The sequence below is a fragment of the Bubalus kerabau genome, chromosome 1 (genome assembly GCF_029407905.1).
Source record: "Bubalus kerabau isolate K-KA32 ecotype Philippines breed swamp buffalo chromosome 1, PCC_UOA_SB_1v2, whole genome shotgun sequence".
Lineage (NCBI taxonomy): Eukaryota > Metazoa > Chordata > Mammalia > Artiodactyla > Bovidae > Bubalus > Bubalus kerabau.
In genome coordinates this window covers 44769303-44787207 of record NC_073624.1, presented here as the reverse complement: position 1 = coordinate 44787207, position 17905 = coordinate 44769303, and the positions used below count along the sequence as shown (strand labels likewise).

At 39.2% G+C, this 17905-nt stretch overlaps 1 protein-coding gene and 1 pseudogene across 1 annotated transcript; both read left to right on the top strand.

Annotated features, from left to right (window-relative positions):
• Positions 1-4045: 4045 nt before the first annotated feature.
• LOC129641454 (protein archease-like) lies at positions 4046-4977 on the top strand. Its single transcript, XM_055566172.1, has one exon. The coding sequence runs from the start codon at positions 4072-4074 to the stop codon at positions 4573-4575; it is 504 nt and encodes a 167-aa protein (XP_055422147.1). The 5' UTR covers positions 4046-4071; the 3' UTR covers positions 4576-4977.
• A 1345-nt stretch (positions 4978-6322) lies between these two features.
• On the top strand, positions 6323-14101 carry LOC129642647 (protein SET-like; annotated as a pseudogene).
• Positions 14102-17905: the final 3804 nt, after the last annotated feature.

Below are 17905 nucleotides of genomic sequence, written 5' to 3'. Positions count from 1 at the left end.
TGAGCATCAGCTGTTTGGATCATCTCCAGTTACTTCAATGAGACATTAGTTTAGCTGAGTAGAGAATTGGGTTTCGATTCTGACTTCTCAATGACTGTGACTCTGGAGAGTTACTTTAACTTTCTGAATGTCAATTTTAACCTCATTGATAAAATGGAGTTGAAACTTACTGATTGTAAGATTGTTGAGGAAATAAACTAACATGATGTTTCCAAATGTCTGGCTCCTACTTAATAAAACAGTGATTGTTGTTGTTCAGTTACTAAGTTGTGTCTAACTCTTTGCAACCCCATGGACTGTAGCACGCCAGGCTCCTCTGTCCTCCATGATCTCCCAGAGTTTGCTTAAATTCATGTCTATTGATTCAGTGATACTATCTAAACATCTCATCCTCTGTCGCCCTCTTCTCCTGCCTTTAGTCTTTCTCAGCATAAAGGTCTTTTCTAATGAGTTGGCTCTTTGCATCCAGTGGCCAAAGTATTGGAGCTTCAGCATCAGTCCTTGCAATGAGTATTCAGGGTTGAATTCCTTTAGGATTGACTGGTTTGACCTCCTTGGAGTCCAAGCAACTCTCAAGAGTCTTCTCTAGCACCACAATTCCAAAGCATCAGTTCTTCAGCACTCAACCTTCTTTATGGTCCAGCTCTCACATTCTTACAGGACTACTGGAAAAAACATAGCTTTGACTATATGGATCTTTGATGGCAAAGTGATGTCTCTGCTTTTTAATATGCTGACAAAATAGGTTTGTCATAGCTTTCCTTCCAAGGAGCAAGTGACTTTTAATTTCATGGCTCCATTCACTATCCAGAGTGATTTTAGAGCCCAAGAAATAAAATCTGTCATTGCTTCTACTTTTTCCCCTTCTTTCTATCCATGCCATGAAGTGATGGGACCAGATGCCATGATCTTAGTTTTTTGAATGTTGAGTTTTAAGCCAGCTTTTTCACTCTTCTTTCATCTTCATCAAGAGGCTCTTTAGTTCCTCTTCACTTTCTGCCATTAGAGTGGTATCATCTGCATATTTGAGGTTGTTAATGTTTCAGCAGTCTTCTGATTCCAGCTTGTGATTCATCCAGCCCAGCATTTCGCATGAGGTACTCTGCATAGAAGTTAAATAAGCAGGGTGACAGTATACAGCCTTGTTGTTCACCTATCCCAATTTGGAACCAGTTTGTTGTTCCATGTCCAATTCTAACTGTTGCTTCTTGACTCGCGTACAGTTTGCTCAGGAGACGTATAAGATGGCCTAGTATTCCTATCTCTTTAAGAATTTTCCAGTTTTTTGTGATCCACACAGTCAAATACTTTAGCAAAATCAATGAGCAGAAGTAGATGTTTTTCTGAAATTCCCTTGCTTTCTCCATGTATGATCCAGCAAATGTTGGCAGTTTGATCTCTGGTTCCTTTGCCTTTTCTAAACCTATCTTGTACATATGGAAGTTCTCAGTTCACGTACTGTTGAAGCCTAAGTTGAAGGATTTTGAGCATTACCTTACTAGCACAAATGAGCTACCTTACTAGTTGAAATGAGCACAACTGCGCAGTAGTTTGAATATTCTTTCTCATTGCCCTTCTTTGAGACTGGAGTGAAAACTGACCTTTTCTAGTTCTGTACAGTATTTATGTATTTGGGAATACCAGACCACCTTTCATGTCTCCTAAGAAACATGTATATTTTTATACATATATAAAACATATATATTTATATGTCTGCTTAGTCGCTCAGTTGTGTCGGACTCTTTACAACCCCATGGACTGTAGCCCACCAGCCTCCTTTGACCATGGAATTCTCCAGGCAAGAATACAGGAGTGGGTTGCCATGCCTTTCTCCAGGGGATCTTCCCAACCCAGGGATTGAACCCAGGTCTCCATCATTGCAGGCAGATTCTTTACCCTCTGAGCCACTAGAGAAGCCCATATTTAAATATATTTAGTTATAAATATTTATAATTATAATATAAATTTTGTATTATAAAATTATAATGTAAATAATTATTATAAATTATTTTATAATAAATAATTATTATTTAAATAATAATGAATAATTTTTAAAATAAGAGGTACAAACTTCCAGTTTTAAAGAAAATAAGGCATGGGCATAAAATGCACAGTGTGGGAAATATTGGCAATAGCTATTTAATATCTTCAGTGACACTGTAACTAGACTTATTTTGGTGATCATTTTGAAATGCTTTCCTGGTGCTCAGATGGTAAAACGTCTGCCTGCAATGCAGGCGACCCAGGTTCGATCCCTGGCTTGGGAAGATCCCCTGGAGAAGGAAATGACAACCCACTCCTGTATTCTTGCCTGGAAAATTCCATGGACAGAGGAGCCTTGTAGGCTACAGTCCATGGGGTCGCAAAGAGTCAGACATGACTGAGTGACTTCACTTCACTTTACTTGAAATGTATAGAAATACCGAATCATTATATTGTGTATTAAGAACTAACATAATATTGTAAGTCAATTATATTTCAAAAACAAACATAGAAAAAGAGATCAGATTTGTGATTACCAGAGGCAGGGGTGGGAGAAAGGGGAATTGAATGAAGGCAGTCAAAGGTACAAACTTCCAGATACAAGATAAATAAGTACTAAGGTTGGTGCCTGCAGCCATGAAATTAAAAGATGCTTACTCCTTGGAAGGAAAGTTACGACTGACCTAGACAGCATATTGAAAAGCAGAGACATTACTTTGCCAACAGAAGTCTGTCTAGACAAGGCTATGGTTTTTCCAGTGGTCATGTATGGATGTGAGAGTTGGACTGTGAAGAAAGCTAAGCACCGAAGAATTGATGCTTTTGAACTGTAGTGTTGGAGAAGACTCTTGAGAGTCCCTTGGACTGCAAGGAGATCCAACCAGTCCATTCTGAAGGAGGTCAGCCCTGGGATTTCTTTGGAAGGAATGATGCTAAAGCTGAAACTCCAGTACTTTGGCCACCTGATGCGAAGAGTTGACTCATTGGAAAAGACTCTGATGCTGGGAGGGATTGGGGGCAGGAGGAGAAGGGGACGACAGAGGACAAGATGGCTGGATGGCATCACTGACTTGATGGACGTGAGTCTGAGTGAACTTCGGGAGTTAGTGATGGACAGGGAGGCCTGGCGCGCTGCGATTCATGGGGTCGCAAAGAGACACAACTGAGCGACTAAACTGAAACTGAAGGTTATAATTTATAACATAAATAGAGTTAACATTGCCAAATGTCATATATTAAAATTGCTAAGAGAATAAGCCCTAGTTCTCATCACAATAAATTTTTTTTCTATTTTTCTATTTTATTCTATTTTGTACCTCTATGGGATGATGGATGTTCACTAAACTTATGTATAAAACTTATGTATAAAATTATGTATATCACTTCATGATATACATAAATCAAATTAGTATACCTTAACTTCGGAGAAGGCAATGGCACCCCACTCCAGTATTCTTGCCTGGAAAACCCCATGGATGAAGGAGCCTGGTAGGCTGCAGTCCATGGGATCACTGAGGGTCGAACACAACTGAGCGACTTCACTTTCACTTTTCACTTTCATGCATTGGAGAAGGAAATGGCAACCCACTCCAGTGTTCTTGCCTGGAGAATCCCAGGGATGGGGGAGCCTGGTGGGCTGCCGCCTATGGGGTAGCACAAAGTCGGACACGACTGAAGTGACTTAGCAGTCAGCAGTTAGCATACCTTAACTTATACTGTATGTCAATTATATTTCAATAAAACTGGAAAAATAAGAAACCACTATGCAATGTCACCTCATGGCTGTTAGAATGGCTGTGAGTACTAAGTCACTTTAGTTGTGTCTGACTCTGTGCAACCTATGGACTGTAGGCCACCAGGCTTCTCTGTCCATGGGATTCTCCAGGCAAGAATACTGGAGTGGGTTGCCATGCCCTTCTCCAGTTAAAATGGCCATCACCAAATGTGTGAATGTGGAGAAAAGGGAACCCGGTACACTGTCGATGAGAATGTAAATTGATACAGCTCATATATAAAACAGTATTGGGGATCCTCAAGACATTAAAAATAGAACTACTGGAAGTTGAGTTTGGGTCCAAACCCGCAATCATGGTGCAGGAAGCGGAAGATGTAAGAGATTACAATTTGACTGAGGAGCAGAAGGCTATCAAGGCCAAGTATCCTCCAGTCAGTCGGAAGTACGAGTATTTGGATCATACAGCCGATGTCCAGTTACATGCTTGGGGAGACACTCTGGAGGAAGCTTTTGAACAATGTGCAATGGCCATGTTTGGTTACATGACAGATACTGGGACTGTGGAGCCCCTGCAAACAATAGAAGTAGAAACCCAAGGCGATGACTTACAATCTCTTCTGTTTCACTTTCTGGATGAGTGGCTTTATAAATTCAGTGCTGATGAATTCTTCATACCCCAGGAAGTCAAAGTACTTAATATCGACCAAAGAAATTTCAAAATACGGTCAATTGGGTGGGGAGAAGAATTCTCATTGTCCAAGCACCCTCAGGGAACTGAAGTCAAAGCAATAACCTACTCAGCAATGCAGGTCTATAATGAAGAGAAGCCAGAAGTTTTTGTGATCATTGACATTTAAGATACCAAAAAAAAAAAAAAAAGATTACTATGAAGAACTGTTTTTTTCTCTTCCTTTTGACAATATACCATGATATAAACTCTACATGGAGAATTTATATATGGAGTTTTGCAGAACAGAAATTTTTGACTTAAAGTGTGACTTTCAGAAATGGAAAATCAAGGTACAGCCTTGGTCTTTGTTACCCAAACAGTCAAATTTTAAATAAGTCTCTAAGTGGCAAGCATGGCTCCTCCTTCATTGATTCCCCTTTGTAGCAGCAGGTGCTTTACACCTTTCCAACGGAATGCAAGTCCTCCAGCCTGGTCCCAAGAATGATCATTGACATAAGAGCAGCCCGAGAGACTCTGAAGCCCCTGTACTCTTACTGACTGCACCTTGGAGAAAACGTAATTTGAGAAATCCTACAACCAGTATTTTGCTTTTCTTCCAAAGTGGTTAACACATATATTTCCTATATGTACATTAAAAGAGGTTGTGTTTTGGATTGCTATGGGACAGAGCCCAAAAAAAAAAAAAAAAAAATAGAACTACTGTATGCCAGCAATTCTACTTCTGAGAATATATCCAAAGAAAATGAAAATACTAGCTCAAAAAGTTATCTGCTGCCCCATATTCATGGCAGCATTATTTACAATAACCAAGACAGATAAGCAACCTAATTCATCATTGGATGAATTGATAAGCCATGATACATATAGATACTATACACATATACTATGAAATATTATTCATCCATGAAAATGAGGAAATCCTATCATTTGCAACAACATGGATAGATGGTAAAGGTATTATACTGAGTGAAATAAGTCAGACAAAGAAAAAAAGTGCATGATCTCATTTGTGTGTGGAATCTTTTTTAAAAACAAGCAAACTCATAGAAAAAGAAACCAGAATTATGGTTACCTTAGGTAGAGGTTCAAGGGACAGAAAGTGTAGGAAGGTGGTAGAAAGGTATAAACTTTCAGTTATAAATAAATATTGTGGATATAATGTATAACATGATGACTATAGTTAACACTTCTGTGTGATATATAGAAAAGTTAAGAGTATATTCTATGAGTTTTCACCAAAAAAATAAATTTTTTCCTTTCTTTTTTTTCTTTTCTTTGTATTGTATGCTTATGAGAAAATGGATATTTGCTGAATATATTTCACAATATATTTCACAATATATGTAAATCAAACCATGATTCTGTATGTCTAAAACTTAAATAGTGATCAATTATTTCTCAATAAAACTGGAGAAAAGTAGAATCATTATAAGAAATGGCAGAAGGTAGCCTTAATAATGGTCCTCAGACTTGAAAGGTTTTTGCCAGAAACAGTAACAAATGATCTAGTATTTTTCTTGGGTTCAGAAAAAGAAAACTCCCCTTGTGAATGCTCAGTGTTAGCAAATAAACCCATTACATTTCCTTATGACCCTTTGTACAACATATTCTGATGTCATCGGTAGTTTTCTTGGTCTGTACATTAACTGATGTTTATTGGCCTTCTCAATGTAAAAATTTCACAATGAAAAGATGATTTATAATTTGCTTCCCTCTTCATACTGCATTATGAAATACAAAGATAATGATAAGGAACATGCGTATGTGAGCTCCATGCTGAAAGTTTGCATTTTCTTAGCCAGGAAGACCCCTATTAAAGGCCATTTCTAGGACTAAAAAGAGAATTCAGGCTGAGACCTCCCCTAGGATATCTCTCTTAATTTATGACAGGATTGACTGAGCCACACCCCGACATGGCACTTGAGAAAACTTTTAATCATTTTAATCAGGATCAATTATTCAGTGTAAGTAGGGAATAGATTTAAGGGACTAGATCTGATAGACAGAGTATGTGATGAACTGTGGACGGAGGTTCGTGACATTATACAGGAGACAGGGGATCAAGACCATTCCCCAAAAAAAGAAATGCAAAAAAGCAAAATGGCTCTCTGAGGAGGCCTTAAAAATAGCTATGAAAAGAAGAGAAGTGTAAAGAAAAGGAGAAAAGGAAAGATATACCCATTGGAATGCAGAGTTCCAAAGAATAGCAAGGAGAGATAAGAAAGCCTTCCTCAGCGATCAGTGCAAAGAAATAGAGGAAAACAATAGAATGGAAAAGACTAGAGATCTCTCCAAGAAAATTAGAGATACCAAGGGAACATTTCATGCAAAGATGGGCTCAATAAAGGACAGAAATGGTATGGACCTAACCGAAGCAGAAGATATTAAGAAGAGGTGGCAAGAATACACAGAAGAACTGTACAAAAAAGATCTTCACAACCCAGATGATCATGATGGTGTGATCACACACCTAGAGCCAGACATCCTGGAATGTGAAGTCAAGTGGGCCCTAGGAAGCATCACAACAAAGAAAGCTAGTGGAGGTGATGGAATTCCAGTTGAGCTATTTCAAATCCTGAAAAATGATGCTGAGAAAGTGCTGCATTCAATATGCCAGCAAATTTGGAAAACTGGAAAAGGTCAGTTTTCATTGCAACCCTAAAGAAGGCAAGACACTGGTGTATAGAACAGTCTTATGGACTCTGTGGGAGAGGGAGAGGGTGGGAAGATTTGGGAGAATGGCATTGAAACATGTAAAATATCATGTATGAAACGAGTTGCCAGTCCAGGTTCAATGCACGATACTGGATGCTTGGGGCTAGTGCACTGGGACGACCCAGAGGGATGGTATGGGGAGGGAGGAGGGAGGAGGGTTCAGGATGGGGAACACATGTATACCTGTGGCGGATTCATTTTGATATTTGGCAAAACTAATACAAATTTGTAAAGTTTAAAAAAAAAAAAAAGAAAGCTATGGTACATATAAAAAAAAGAAAGAAAGAAAGAAAGGCAATGCCAAAGAATGTTCAAACTACTGCACAATTGCACTCACCTCACATGCCAGTAAAGTGATACTCAAAATTCTCCAAGCCAGGCTTCAACAATACATGAACCATGAACTTCCAGATGTTCAAGCTGGTTTTAGAAAGGGCAGAGGAACCAGAGATCAAATTGCCAATATCCGCTGGATCATTGAAAAAGCATTAAGTGAAGTCGCTCAGTCGTGTCCGACTCTGCTACCCCGTGGAGTATAGTCCACCAGGCTCCTCTGTCCATGGGATTTTCCAGGCAAGAATACTGGAGTGGGTTGCCATTTCCTTCTCCAGGAGATCTTCCCAAGCCAGTGATCAAATCCAGGTCTCCCGCATTGCAGGCAGATGCTTTAACCTCTGAGCCACCAGGGAAGCCCTGGGGAAAAGCAAGAGAGTTACAGAAAAACATCTACTTCTGCTTTATTGATTATGCCAAAGTCTTTGACTCTGGATCATCACGAACTGTGGAAAATTCTGAAAGAGATGGGAATACCAGACCACATGACCTGCCTCTTGAGAAACCTGTATGCAGGTCAAGAAACAACAGTTAGAACTGGACATGGAACAGACTGGTTCCAAATAAGAAAAGGAGTATGTCAAGGCTGTATATTGTCACCCTGCTTATTTAACTTATATGCAGAGTACATCATGAGAAATGTTGGGTGGGAGGAAGTACAAGCTGAAATCAAGATTGCTGGGAGACATATCAATAACCTGAGATATGCAGATGACACCACCCTTATGGCAGAAAGTGAAGAGGAACTAAAAAGCCTCTTGATGAAAGTGAAAGAGGAGAGTGAAAAAGTTGGCTTAATGCTCAACATTCAGAAAACGAAGATCATGGCATCTGGTCCCATCACTTCATGGGAAATAGATGGGCAACAGTGGAAACAGTGTCAGACTTTATTTTGGGGGGCTCCAAAATCACTGCAGATGGTGACTGCAGCCATGAAATTAAAAGACGCTTACTCCTTGGAAGGAAAGTTATGGCCAACCAAGATAGCATATTCAAAAGTAAAGATATTACTTTGCCAACAACGGTCCATCTAGTCAAGGCTATGGTTTTTCCAGTGGTCATGTATGGATGTGAGAGTTGGACTGTGAAGAAAGCTTAGTGCCAAAGAATTGATGCTTTTGAACTGTGGTATTGGAGAAGACTCTTGAGAGTCCCTTGGACTGCAAGGAGATCCAACCAGCCTATCCTAAAGGAGATCAGTCCTGAGTGTTCATTGGAAGAACTGATGTTGAATCTGAAACTCCAATACTTTGGCCACCTGATGTGAAGAGCTGACTCATTTGAAAAGACCCTGATTCTGGGAAACATTGAAGGTGGGTGAGAAGGTGATGACAGAGGATGAGATGGTTGGATGGCATCATCGACTCAATGGACATGAGTTTGGGTTAACTACGGGAGTTGGTGATAGACAGGGAGGCCTGGCATGCTGTAGTCCATGGGGTTGCAAACAGTCAGACACTACTGAGCAACTGAACCGAACTGAACTGATGAAGAGAAAGAGTCATATTAGAAGAGAAGAAAAAGGAATGCTTCCTCTTCATCTCCTTAGAGGCATATAAGTTATCAAGACTGTCACAGCCCTCACTGATTGGAAGGAGAAAGCAGGCTCTGGTCAAAAGTGGCTGCATAAACTAATAAAGTGCATAAAATAATAGCCTGTATTTTACCAAAAGTGTATTGCATATTACTGCTTCCAGTCTTGTCAATAAAACCTCAGAAAGTAGACTCTATTCTCACTTTATTACAGATAAGAAAGGCAAAACTCAAAATGGCTAAGTAACTTGCTCAAAGTCACAGCCAGAAAGAATTTAAGCTGAGATTCAAGACCATGTTTGTCTTCTTACCTGCACTATATAGCTCCCCTGATTCAAAAGAACTCTAATTAGAACTCTGCCAGGAAAGCTGCTAGAACAGGATGCAGGCTGCCGAGGTCAGCATGCACCAGCTCTTCTGGAAAAGAAGCACATGGTTACCTTGACTTCCAACAGCAAAAGCAGAGATTCAAAAGCAAGTGTTAAGCTACTCCTCATCTGAGGCCCCTGCAAAATTCAAACCCTGGGTAAGTAGGTCAGAGTGAAGAATTAAAGCCCCTAAGACTAGGATCATAGATAAGAGGTCAGCAGGAAGCAGCCTATTGTGGAGTGCAAGATGCAGGCTGACACAAGGCTTAAGCCAACTCTGAAAAAACAGGAGTAGAAGTGAGTTTAGACCTGTTTGGATCAGCATCACAGACTCTTTAAAAAAAGTAGAGGGTACCCACTGAGAAGTAACATTCATCAGGGTTGACTCATTATCCCAAGAACAGGGTCTTTCTATCCTCTGCTGTCACTTTAAATTGCTATTATATGTGGGTGAATACAGCTAAGTCCGTGTGTTCAGCAACAAATCAAGGTTCTCTGTATGCCCTTTAGAGAAGACTTGGTCTTCTGCAGAGCCATCTTAGTTCTAATAGAACTAATGTAATCATAAAAGAGATGACATTTATAATAATCTTCACCATTTGGGTAAAGGTACAAATACTGCAAACCCCATTGTAAGAGCACCAACTTTCTTGCCCCGTAATTGCAACTACAATCTATTCCTTAGTCTTCCTATATTTTCAATTCAGAGCTCTGGACATATTGTTGCCATCTTCTCTGCCAATAGGACTTCATTTACACCCTAAATGCTTTCAACTTGAGACAATGCTGAACTGTATGTTTGCTAAGTACATTGACTTCATTTGAGGCATTAACAAGAATATGTTTTTATCCAAAGATGCACACCTGGAAGAACAAAGTTTTGTTTCTCATCTGAACAAACAAGTCCAGTGAAAATGACTTATTTTTGCTTTTGGGGTTGTAAAACCTAACATTACCCTTCTATCTTAAAGTGAATGTTACTTTGAAGCCAGAGCCATTGCAGTTTAGGGTGGAGTTTAGATGGATAGCTTATCTCTGTTATCTCACTGTGCCCACATCAGGACAAGGAAGCAATAAACCCAGAAACTTATTTGTCAAACATGAGCTGATTTAATTTATTATTGAAAATAGTCATAATGCTTTAGTCTTAAAGATTGTATATTTCACATTTCCATCACATATACTGCTTTATGTGATTTTACAAAGGTAAATTGGATCAACAAATGAATATATGTGTTCTCAAACAACTATAAAGCACTGTACGCAGTATTGTAAAGGACACATTATTCACTCTCACATTCCTGGAAAAAATTGCCAATACCTATAAAAGTTAAAATTACATATCCCCTGATTAGCAATTGAATTTCTAGGAATTCATACTACAGATGCATTTGTGCTATGTAAAATAGCATGTGTAAGATGATTCATGCAGCAGAATTTATACTGTCTAAAGATTAATGCTATTGATCATCAGCAAGTATTGGTTAAACAAATTAAACAACAGACAAGCCATGAAAGCAACCTAATTGTCCATCAATATGATACAATATTATTCAGCCATTTTTTAAAAAGGGACTTCCCTAATGGTCCAGTGGTTAAGACTCTGAGCTTCCACTTCAAGGGGCACAGGTTTGATTCCTGGTTGGGAAAGTAAGATCCCACATGCTTTGTGGCATGATCAAATAAATTAATAAAATTATGCTAAAAAAATGAATAAAATCTTGATATTTGTGGTAACAGCAACATGGGTGAACCTAGAGGGCATTACACTAAGTAAAATGAGTCAGAGAAAGATGAATTCCATATCATCTCACTTATATGTTGAATTAAAAACAAAACCAAGCTCATAGATACAGAGAGCAGGTTGGTAGTTGCCAGAGGCACACTTGAGGGTGGGCAAAATGGATGAAGTGGGTTAAAAAGTACAAACTTCCAGTTATAAAATAAATGTCAGGACTTCTTGGCTGTCCAGTGGTTAAGACCCCATGCTTCCACTGAAGAGGAATCATGGTTCAATCACCAGGTTCAATCCCTGGTCAGGGAACTAAGATCCGGCATGACACACAGCACAGCCAAATAAAAAATAATAATAATAAATAAGTCATGAGAATGTAATGTTCCTCGTGTGGCTGCAGTTAGTAATACTGTAATGGATGTGTTACAGTTGCTAAGAAAGTAGATCATAAGAGCTCTCATCACACAAAAAAAGACCTTTGTAACTATGGTGTGTCCTTAGTCACTCAGTCATGTCCAACTCTTTGCAACTCCATGGGCTGTAGCCTGCGAGGCTCCTCTGTCCATGGAGATTCTCCAGGCAAGAATACTAGCATGGATTGCCATAGCCTCCTTCAGGGTTCTTCCCAACTCAGGGATTAAACCCAGGTCTCCCGCATTGCAGGATTCTTTACCATCTGAACCACCAGGGAAACCCTGTAACTATGGTGATGGATGCTAACTTATTGTGGTAATCATTCCACAAGTTATACAAATATAAAAACATCATGTTGTACACCTGAAACTAATATAAAGTTATATATCAATTATATTTCAACTAAAAAAGAAAACAAATTAGGTTACAGCTTTTCCTTAGACTATGAAAAAAGAATAATGGTGTTGCTCTTTCTGTACTGACTAGCAACTTTGCCAAGATACAATGTTAAATGAAAAAAGAAAGATGAAGAACAGTCATTATCAGTGTTATATACAGTATATTTGAAAAGATGTGAAAGAAACTGATAACAATGGTTGTCTTTTGGAAGAAAACTGGACCTATCTAAATGCCTCAAATTTGACTATTAGGTTTTTACATTGATCCTAAGAAATAATGGCCACGTGGGTGAGATCACAGGCCTCATTATGCAGTGAAGAGTTACCCTTCTAGTTCTTAGAGCTCCTCATATGTGTCTCTTCGCTTGGGTGGATTCTTGGCTTTTCTTGTCGCACAGACCCCGAACACCATTCTTCACTTCCACCCCAAGTGAAAAAACTGAAGAAATTGAGACTGACTCCTGCCTCCAAGCCAAAGGAAACATCTGCTTTTCTGAACTTGCCTAAGGAAGGAAAAGAACAGCAAGAAGCAATTGAACATACTGATGAAGAAAATAAAACAGACCTTATGAACAAGCCAGTGAGGAGATTTTCAAAGCAGAACAGAAATATAACAACTTCTGCCAAACATTTTTTCAGAAGAGGTCAAAATTGATTGCCAAAATACAAAATTTTAGGGTGACAACATTTTTAACCATCCACAAGTATCTGTACTGTTTGGGGAGGAGGACAAAGAGACACTGTGCTATTTGACAAGAGCTGAAGTGGCAGAATTTGAAGATATTACATCAGGTTATGGAATAGATTTTTATTTTGATGAAAACCCTTACCTTGAAAATAAAGTTCTATTCAAAGAATTTCATCTGAATGAGAGTGGTGATCCATCTTCAAAGTCCACTGAAACCAAACAGCAATCCAGAAAGAATCTGATGAAATGTTCAAGTCAAACGCAGAAAAAAGCCAGCAGGAAGAGACAGCATGAGAAACCAGGGAGTTTCTTCACCTGATTTACTGTTCATTCTGATGTAGGTGCAGATGAGTTAGGAGAGGTCACCAAAGATGATATTTGGCCAATCTCCATTACAGTAATACTTGATTCCTGACAAGGATGATGAAAAGGGGAAAGGAGAAGAAAAAGGAGATGATAACGAAGAGGAAGGATTGGAAGATATTGTTGAAGTGGATGAGGATAAACATGAAGATGAAGATGATGGTGAGTGGGAGGAAGGAAAGGAAGCGGAAGGAGAAGACAAATGGAATTCCAGTAGTAGTAGTCACTCAGTCATGTCCAACTCCTTGTGACCCCACAGATTGCAGCCCGCCAGGTTCCTCTGTCCATGGAGTTCTCCAGGCAAGAATACTAGAGTGGATTGCCATTCCCTTCTCCAGGGGATCTTCTGACCCAGAGGTCAAACCCAGGTCTCCTGCACTGCAAGCAGATTCTTTAATGTCTGAGCTGCAAGGAAGCCCTTCCTTATTTAATTTTCTTCAGTCTGTGGAAGCAAGTTGCAACCTTTTTTTTTTTCCCTCCTCTTGTGCTTGGTTGCTCTGTTTTTAAGGTCTCTTTTCTCCTTTATACCATGGTTCACAACTTATTTTGGGGAGTAGATATCTTGAGCAGAACTCAGTTGAAAGAAACTTTTTACCCTCTTTCTGTTCCAAATTCATTTTAATCCCTTCCAGTCTCAATAAAAACTTTATGTGATCAACACCACCATGTTCTGTGAGAAAACAGAAAAATCTTCTGCTCCCTCAGTTCTGTTGGAAGCTGGAGGGTGCTAGCTCCTATGTAGTAGTGTACAGAGTTCTAGCTTTTTTACTCCTTTCTCTGAATATTGGACTCAGAGATTACACTGTGTATCTATGTGAATATGGACAGTTAGCATTTACCAACATGTATCTATTTTTCTCTTGTTTAAAACAAAAAATATTTTTTAAATGGGGTTATAGAGGTCAGCAAAGTATGGTTTTGAAATGATTGGGTGAGTTAAGTAGACATTTTCATTACATGGCTTCTTCTCTGGCATGTTTAATTATAAGGTTTAATGGACATCTTTGCAGTGTAAGATAACACTTTTTATTTTTTTATTTTTTTATTTTTTTTTTTTTACCCAGCCTCACCGAGGCGTTGAGAGGCGCGGGGACCGGACCGGACCGGGTCTGACTACCTCAGGCCAGGCGGGAAACTCAAGATAACACTTTTTAAATAAAATTTTATCTTAATGAAAAAATATAAAAATAGCTACCTTTCTAGGGTAAAGTAATAAATGTCTTATTTCTATTCATGTCTCTTTTATATAAATATTTTACATGTGGGAAATACCAAGTTATTTTCCAATATTCCAGCCAATTAGCAATTATCCAAGACTTTGAGTGGCTTCCAGCTCCTTTCCATCTTGGGCTGAATTCAGGTGATGTCTAAAAGAAATCATTCTTGCTTGCATGTATATCTTGTCAATTTTTCCAGGAACAATATTTTGTAAAATTAGTGTAAGTGTGGGAATTTTCTGGCTGTTCAGTGGTTAAAACTCTGTGCTTTTACTGCTGAGGGTCCAGGTCCAATCCCTGGTTGGGGAACAAAGATCCTGTAAGCCATGTAGCACAGCCAAAAGAAAAAAGAAAAAAATCAATGTAAATGCATGTCTTTAAATAAATATTAAAAGGTGATGGAAAATAGATTCCCTGAGAGAAAACAAGACTGAGAATAAGAAGAGTGAGCAAAAGAACAAAAGTCAAAGGAAAAAAAAAGAAATCAAGGATTAAGTTAGTTAAGGCTTGAAGTAAGAAGGGTTACATGTATGCAGTGAGAAACTAAAAAGTCATTTTTTTTTTTTAATCTTAAGAAACAGTGTCATTCTGAGGGTGATTTGGGATCCAGCAGCTGCAGAGAAAAGATCAAAAGGACAAGAATCTCTTAACATTTTATCCCCAAAGGAAGAGCCATCTTCAATACCTGAGAGACCACAAAAGAAATTAGGTAGAAAATCATAGATTATATTCTAATAGTTCCTCTCAAATTACATGATTCATTCAATCAAGAATATTTATGGAGGCATTTCTAATCCTACAAAGATGGAATAACTGTTAGCAGACTTGTCCTTTCACTGTAAACAACTGGAAAATTAAACAAAAATATGTGAAACACCTGGTTTTAGACCTGAGACAATAGACATTCCAGAACTTTGATCACCGAGAGAAAGAATAAAATGAGTGATCGCTATGATCACCTCAACTTTCTGCCTGGAGGCATTTTCCAATCCATAGCATAGGGAGGAAGGATCCAACCAGAGAGAGCAGTTGCCAACAAGTAAAGGGAGAAAATTATTCAGAAAGTTTGAAAATGTCATCATCAGTCAAGCAGTGAGAAAATAGAAATGTATAAAATTTTGTGAATCATTTTGCTGTTATTTAACAAGTTATAGCATAAACAAATACATATATACATAGATGTATTGCAATAACAATATCATTTTTACTCATGTGAATTCTAAGATGCTTTCTGGAATGCAAGGTAAAAGCATAGATTATACCCTCAGGTCATGTGGTTTTCATGCATGCAAATGTCAATCATTATGCATGTTGTGAAAAATTGTTCTAAAAGATTATTTTAATGAATACAGAATATATCATCTTATCATATATAGTAACAGTGATGTCTAAGAACAGGGCTTTGATTAGGTCATGAGGACCGGTCACCTGCTTTGAGAATCCAAAGAAAGAGTGTGAAAGTCAGACACAGTAGTAATAGCAACAATGATAACAATAGGAATAACATAACTGTCATTTATCAACTTTCATTATGTATACAGCACTTACACAAGGTGGCATTTAATCTCCATGACAGTCCTGTGAGGCATATTATCATCACTATTAATATTTTACAGTAAGGAAACTAAGACTCCTAAAGGTTAAATGACTTTCCTATGGTAATTGAAGAAAATTTGATGCCAAACCTGATTCCAGAGATTATATTCTTATCCATTACACAGACTGTCTATCAAGTCATGATAGGATGGCTGCCTAGGGAGTGTGAAACTAGAACCATGAGAGTGAAATAAATCAAATGAGAATTGAGTTGTCAGTCAAGACTCAGTGCAGGAAACAAATAACTCCAGAAAATTTATGGCAAGGGATTCAATAAGGAATCATTACTGTTGGAAGGAACAAAGGAGTAGGAGTGTAGGGGCTGCCACTGGAATTTCTGTGGTCTGGTAATAAGGAAGATCAGAAAGCTAGAGCCAGAAAACCATAGCTGCTTCTACTATTTCTATAATTCCCTCATAACACCCATGAAGCTGGACACTAGACGCCAGAACACAGTCTGGCTCCTTATAGTCACCCTTTCAAACTCTTGACACATTTCCATGACTTGCTTGCCAGGAGAAATAGCATCAGAAAGACATGTTCAAAGACTATGCAATAGGGAAAGGATAATCTCTTTAAAAAATGGTATTGGGAAAACCAGACAGCCACATGCAAGAGCTAAAATGGAGGGGGTGAAGTCAAAATGGTGGAGTGTTACGGTGTGAAGTTCATGTCTCCTCACAACTAGGGCACCTACTTGACATTGGTGGGGGATAGATATGGACACCTAAGAGAATGAGAGGAATGCCCAAGCTACTATGTAGAATGTGGGGGTGGGGGCGAGCAGGGAGTAGGGAGAGATGGAGGCAGGAAGGAACAGGTACCCTTGAGAGGGAACTAGGAGAGAGAAGGGGGGTCCCACTACTGGAGGAGTCCACTCACCATGAGGAGAGCAACAGGGACAGGAAGGGACCCTCAGGGCATTGGGGGATGGAAGGGGAATGTGGCCAACATTTCTCCTGTCCACTTGAGCCCCAGAGAGCCTACTGGGTTCCAAGCCTGGTCCTCCACCCTCTGATGCTCCCTCCAATGCCCCCTTCAGGTCCTGGGAGCATGGGAGGGAGGAGGAGGAGAGGAAAAGTAGAGGTAAATGGGGTGACAGGGAGGGACCCTTAGGGATAGGAGGATCAAAGGGGAACACAGCCAGTGTTTCCCCAATCCACTTGGGTCCCAGCAAGCCTGCAGCGGTCCTGGTCCTGATCCTCCACACTTGGAGATGCGAGGCTGCACCCTGCCCCCCACCCCTAGGGCCCTTTCCAGACCCCTGGGTCCAGAACCTAGGCCCCACCCCCACCAAACATGAGCCCCACCTAATCCATACCCACACCTAAACTCCAGCCCCACCACCACCAAGGCCTTTTCCAGAGTTTTGGGGGGTTTTATTTTTTGCCATTGTGGTTCTGTTTTATCTTGATGTTATTTTGTTTCATTTCTATTTTTATTTTTTCTAATATATCTGCTATTTTTCTAATTTTATTTTTTATTCTTTGTTATTATTCTCCATTTTTTTTTCCTTTGTGGTGTCATACAGTTTGCAGGATCTTGGTTCAAAGGCCAAGGGTCAGGCCTGAGCTCCTGTAGTGGGAGCATCAACCTGAAACCACTAGACTAACAAAGAACCTCAGACCCCCAAAAATGTTTATCAGAGTGAGGTCTCCCAGAGATCCTCATCTCCGCACCAACACCTGGCTCTGCCCAACTGTCTGCAAAGTCTAGTGCTGAAAGCCTCAGGCCATATAACCAGTAAGACAGGAACATGGTCCCACCCATCAAAAGAATGAAACAACAACAAAAATATGTTACACATGAAGAAGGAAAGTAAAAATGTACAAGACTAAATAAATGGAAAGGAAATACACAATCTACCTGAAAGTGAATTCAGGATAATTATAATAAAGATGATCCAAAATCTCAGAAATAGAATGGAGTAACAGATCAAAAAAATATATGAAATATTTAACAAAGACCTAGAAGGACTAAAGAACAAACAGATGAACAACACAAAAATTGAAATAAAAAAGAAAAATACACTAGAAGGAATCAATAACAGAATAGCTGAGGCAAAAGAATGAATAAGTGAGCTGGAAGATAGAATGATGGAAATAACTGCCAAGGAGCAGAATAAGGGGGAAAATT

Bases quoted from the DNA above. Each gene is read 5' to 3' on its own strand.
- LOC129641454 (XM_055566172.1), top strand. From the start codon at position 4,072: ATGGTGCAGGAAGCGGAAGATGTAAGAGATTACAATTTGACTGAGGAG.